The 6,034-nt window shown below is 50.2% G+C and overlaps 1 protein-coding gene across 1 annotated transcript in view; it reads left to right on the plus strand.

Annotated features, from left to right (window-relative positions):
* TRIM14 (tripartite motif containing 14) overlaps window positions 1-2,751 on the plus strand; it is a 29,669-nt gene extending 26,918 nt beyond the window's left edge. The window contains exon 6 of the mRNA XM_066367602.1: window positions 628-2,751. Coding sequence (XP_066223699.1) covers window positions 628-1,163 — 536 coding nt within the window. The 3' untranslated portion in view covers window positions 1,164-2,751. The remainder of the gene's footprint in view (window positions 1-627) is intronic.
* The last annotated feature ends 3,283 nt before the right edge of the window (window positions 2,752-6,034 follow it).

The raw sequence follows: 6,034 nt of genomic DNA on the forward strand, positions 1-6,034 counted from the left end.
TTGGACCCAAGGTCGCTGGCTCGAGCAAGGGGTCTGCTGATGGCCCATGGTCAAGGCACATATGAGAAAGCAATCAATGAACAACTAAGGTGTCGCAACAAAAAACTGATGATTGATGCTTCTCATCTCTTTCCGTTCCTGTCTGTCCCTATCTATCCCTCTCTGTGTCTCTGTAAAATAAATAAATAATATTTGATGTGGTATAATGTTCATAAATATATCATAAATTTAAAAAAGACTAAGAATATGTATGGTATGATACCAATGTTGAGGAAAGCTATAAAGCAGCAAGTGGAAAACTTGGAAGGCTGTACTCCTTAGTGTTACCAGTGATGGGATTATATTTTAGTTAAAATTTTTAGAAATTGGCAACAAGTTTTATGGTTCAAAATGGTACAACAGGCGTAAGGTAAAATTTGCTCTCCTTCCCACGTTCCCTCAGCCGCCTTCCCAAATGCAGAGTTAAAAGGGTGGACTTCCAATTTTGCCCTGGGCGATTTCCGAGTTTACCCACTTTCTAGTGTGAACACGTGTGAGTCCGCCTGCCCGAGCCAGGTCAGTTTCCCGGGGCGGGGGCGGCGCTTGCCCCGCCCACCAGGCCTGCCTTGGTGTCTCCGCCCTCCGCAGACGCGCGCACGCCCACGCTGGACCCGGACACGATGCACAGGCGCCTGCGCCTCTCCACCGACCGGCTGAGTGTACGCAGCGCCCTGCTAAGCAGCCTGGGGCCCACGCCCGAGGTGCGCTTTGACTCGCTGTGGCAGGTGCTCAGCCGCGACTGCTTCGCTGCCGGCCGCCACTACTGGGAAGTGGACGTGCAGGAGGCGGGCTGCGGCTGGTGGGTGGGCGTGGCCTATGCCTCCCTGCGGCGCCGCGGGGACTCGGCCGCAGCCCGCCTGGGCTGCAACCGCCAGTCCTGGTGCCTCAAGCGCTACGACCTCGAGTACTGGGCCTTCCACGACAGCCAGCGCAGCCGTCTGCGGCCCCGCGACGACCCGGACCGGCTGGGTGTCTTCCTAGATTACGAGGCCGGCGTCCTCGCCTTCTACGACGTGTCGGGCGGCATGAGACCCCTCCACACCTTCCGCGCCGCGTTCCAGGAGCCACTCTACCCTGCCCTGCGGCTCTGGGAAGGGGCCATCAGCATCCCGCGGCTGCCTTAGGGGCTGAAATGGAGTGACGGTCCTTGGCTCTCCGGGACTCTGGACACACCCGACCCAGCGGTGGGTGGTGCACCGCCTAATTAAACACACCCATCGTCTCCCCGCAGTCATGCCTTGTGCTCTAACAGTTCCTCTCCTAGGCTGCGCCCTAAACACGGGTCCGCTGCTGCTGCTCTCATCAGAACTCCCCACCAAAGCACTTATGCCACACTGCTTTTAGTCCACGTTCCTGAAAGGCCACACCCGCAGGTAAGCCCTGAGCATCCTGACCAATCACAATACACTATTCTTAGCCTCAGACCGCTTCCCTCATACAGGAGCCAGAACCGCCTGGCACTTAGTAGGTGCACAATAAGTACATGAATGAATGAGTCTCCCAGCCCTGATCTGCCTATCCAGTGTCCCTTGGATCTGCCCCGTCCTTTCCACTCTACTTCAGTTTGTCCATGCTTCCTCCCTTCACATTAGAATCAAGAGCCTCTTAATAGCTCCTGGCCTGAACCCTCTCCCATCCTCTTCCACCTATAGCCAATGATCTGCCTAAAACCACTTACCTTTCAGAACTATGAAAAGGTTCCCAAGGACTACAGGGGGGGATAAAGCACTCACCTCACCTTAGCAATCAAAATTCTAGTCTACCCCTAAACTACATCTCAGCTAGCTTCTACAGCTCTTTTCAGACTCCTGATCAGAACTGTGTCACACTATTGACCTCTGCACCTTTGCAGCTGTCCTGCCCCCTGCCTCATGCACATTTATATAGGAAAGCCCTTTCTTCTTTGCTTGTTTTCCCCAGGCTTACCTGCATCAAGGAAGTCTCCCCAAGCCACAAGAATCTCTTACTATCAGAACCACAAACCTGAGACCTATCTTTCCAACTAGATTGCAAGCTTTCTAAGGGCAGCTATGTCCATACTCTCCCCACCCTGAATTCTGTAAGTCCCTGCCCTCCCATGCCGGGAATAGCCAGCAGCTGGCTATCACTGAACCACAGAGCAGCTGAGCCCGGAGAGCCTCACAGCTCACCCAGCCTGACCTCATTGTACCTTTGGGGAGACTAAGGTCCCCGACCTGAAAAAAAGTTGCTTCAAGTTGCCCATGGTGATTAAGGCTGTCCCGCCCCCAGCCCCCAGGGAAGTATCTCATTTGCTCCTTGGCCCAGCCTTTAACCTGGGAGATACTACTTCTTACTCATTTCTCAGGGGATGTTGGGAAGAACCAGCAGGTGGCGGTGGCTAAGCAACCACTGGCAGTTTCCCCACTGTCTTAGGATCAAAAAGAGAGGAGCTAAGAGTAGAATTTGGGCAGGCCAGACACCCAGTGCTCCTCAGATCCCTCAGATCCAGATGTTGCCAAGGAAACCCAGAGAGGCCCTGGCCGGTTAACTCAGCGGTAGAGCTTCGGCCTGGCGTGCGGGGGACCCGGGTTCGATTCCCGGCCGGGGCACATAGGAGAAGCGCCCATTTGCTTCTCCACCCCCCCCCCTCCTTCCTCTCTGTCTCTCTCTTCCCCTCCCGCAGCCAGGGCTCCACTGGAGCAAAGATGGCCCGGGCGCTGGGGATGGCTCCTTGGCCTCTGCCCCAGGCGCTAGAGTGGCTCGGGTTGCAACAGAGCTACGGCCCCGGAGGGGCAGAGCATCGCCCCCTGGTGGGCAGAGCGTCGCCCCCCTGGTGGGCGTGCCGGGTGGATCCCGGTCGGGCGCATGCGGGAGTCTGTCTGACTGTCTCTCCCCGTTTCCAGCTTCGGAAAAATACAAAAAAGAAAAAAGGAAACCCAGAGAGCCCCATTTTCCAGAAAGAAGTGACAGAAATGGAGAAGGCCAAATTGGCAGGACCTCTCAGAGAGGCCAGCCGACTCCTCTAGCAGGGAGGGAAAGGCCTCTTTCCAAGGCCTGTGCCTCAGTTCTGAAGGTTCAGCATCCTGATTTGTCATATTCCCTAGACGGTTTTTAAGTTATATCGTATTAAAAGTATCTCGTTAGGTGCTTGACAAGAGGGCAGTGGTAGGGCGAGGCAGATGCAAAGCTGAGCCTCCCCTCCTGTTTCAAACACTCGGTGCATTCATTAGTTTGAACAACAAAAAAACCTCCAAAACTGAATTTCCAATAGTTTTTAACCTAAATATGGCACTTGCATAAAAATGGCATTTCAAATACAAGTAGAATACAAGACAGAAGGAACCTCAAAAGTGCCTTTAGTTCTAATCAAATAATTTAAAACTCTGGCTCGGATAGATGTCTATGCACTATGCTCTAGGAATCCTGAGAAAAAGGAAATTAATTCTGTTAGGGATGGCCTAGAAGTGAGGGCATTCCTGACAGGAATACAGGGACACTTGAAACTGTTCATCCCTGCAAACCAAGACCTGTTCCCAGACCCACAGCCACAGAGGCCAGGTAATCCAGCCCTTGCTCTGTCAGGCACTGTTCTAATGCTTTACAACTATGAACTCATTTGATCCTCACATCACATCACGCCTAGGAGGTAGAAAGTTATCCCAGTTTTACACGTGACAAAATTGAGACACACAAGGAGTAACTTGCCCCAAATCACACAGCTAATGGTGGACCTGGGGTCCGTGCTCATGTCCACCAGGCCATACTGTTGGGGGAATGTAGCCAGTCTCTGGCCAAGCACATGCTCATTCTAGCTCCTCTCTCAGTGGGCCTGTAATGCTTCGCTTTTTTTGCCTGGTTGCTCCATGGGATGAGTCTAGCTTTGGATTACTCTATTTTTCGCTCCGTAAGACACACTCCCCCCACCCCAAAAGTGGAGGGGAAAATACCTGTGTGTCTTATAGAGTGAAAAATACAGTATTTTATTAAATATTTTAACACACCAGTTAGTTCAGAATATTTTTTTTTCTTATTTTCCTCTTTAAAACCCGAGGTGTGTCTTATGGTCAGGTGCATCTTATGGAGCGAAAAATACGGTATTTCCCTTGGCCTCTGAAATGAGGCCTTACACCCAGAGGGGTATTTGAGAGTAGCAGAGACAAAGCTGGACTATAAAGGGTGAAAATTGGCCTTTATCAAATTCCTATGCTGTGCACCAAGGCCTGTACTAGCCAGAAAACTGCAGGTTTGGTCCACAATCGTGACCTCAGGCTGGTCACTTTTTACTTCTCGGAGCATCATCTGTAAAATGGGTGTAATGATCCTATCTATCAGTGTTGAGTCTCAAATGAGCCAAAGGATATGAACTTGCCATAAAAACTGTAGAGTTGTGCCTTGCCAGGATGTGTGAGCATCCCCAGCAGAGCCCCTGCTGTGCTTAGTGCTGAGACAATTGATAATCCTAACTAACTGCCACCTGGCAGTAGCAAGGGTTTCCTTGAATATTCTCAGGAGAGGACTGAGCTTCCTTGGGGTTCATGTCTGCAAAGATTCTGATCACTTACTCTTTCAGATTTGAATTTATAGAAATTTACTGGTAACAGCTAATTGCTTTCATATATGTTTTAAATGATAGCAGTGTTCTAATATGTATGTATACATAAAAATAACTATTGTCTCTTTTAACCATGGTCTTCACTGGGAGTTCATGTTGCTTCATGTACACAGCTTCTAGGCCTGGATGGGGTCTTTCTCATCTTCCACACACTCCACAATTTCCTTGCAATGAGTGTCAGCTGGTCTCTGGTTGACTGTCTCCAGTGATGGGGACTTCACCACTTCTGAAGATAATTCACTCAAGTTCTTGCCTATGTGGAAACAAACCCTGCCTCCCTGCTATTCCTACCCATGACAGTATTATGTAGCTTTTGGCATCTTGTGATTATCTTTGATCAACGCTGAAGCCATCTTTGGCCCTTACTAATTCTTACAGATTTCAGGGACCCTCCCTTGCCTACACCATCATCTCTTCTGTTCCTGTAATTGTACCTTGTCAGAAAGCAGGGGACAGTGATATCAATGATGTCAGCCTAGTGGAGGCACAGCCTAGCAGAGGGCACACAGAGGTGGCCCTGCACAGCCAGGGCCTAGTAGGCAAGCATCTGTACTATGGGAAGGGGACAGCTTGCCCAAGATGCCAAGCTAGATGGGGGATAAACGTGAGAGTGGGAAACCCAGGTCTGAGTCTACCATGTTCTGCTCAGGAGCCTTCCATGGCTACCCACTGCCTATAGAACAGAGTCCAAACTCAGGCTTTTAAGTTCTTGCTTCTTTCCTAAGCAATTCCAAATCCCTTCTTTCCTCTCCCATGTGACCATTCCCTGCTAGTCCCTGGACACACACAGCACTTCCAAAGCTATGCCCCAACTCCCTCAGTCATTTCTCAACCTGCAAGTTGAACTAAAGTGCCACCTCCTCCAGGAGGCCTTCCCTGACTATGCCTCCTTTACCATCCCCACTCCCATGACTGCCATGACTCTTGGAAAGCATCTCAGAAATTCATACACATGGGATGGTGTTTGTGGAGGCAACTGACTGGTTCCCTGCTGGAGAGCACCCATTGAATTCTGAATTGAATTCTGTACCCATTGAATTCTGCACCCAGGCCAGGCCCTTGCCTCTCTTCCTGATCCACATCCTGTTTCCAGGCCGTGGAACACATCCCTCTACTGCCATGCTGTGTCTCTTCTTGTTAGGAAGTCTCAGATATTTGCTTAAATGTCACCTTATCTGCTGCTGCAGACAAAAAAAGGGCCATGGAATAGGAAATTTTGATCATCTTTTCAAGGACTGTTTGTAGGGAAAAAGGAAGTTAAATATCAGCTAGAAAGTGATAGTATCACATTTCAGTTCTTAGCATATCAATTTTACGTGTTCTCTTTTACACATGGGTACAAACCAGGATTCCAGTCCCACCCACTCATACAGACAACATGAGCACCTTTCTAGAAACTGTTTTGGAAACTACAGGAGAGAG

Source organism: Saccopteryx leptura, chromosome 2 (assembly GCF_036850995.1).
Source record: "Saccopteryx leptura isolate mSacLep1 chromosome 2, mSacLep1_pri_phased_curated, whole genome shotgun sequence".
Lineage (NCBI taxonomy): Eukaryota > Metazoa > Chordata > Mammalia > Chiroptera > Emballonuridae > Saccopteryx > Saccopteryx leptura.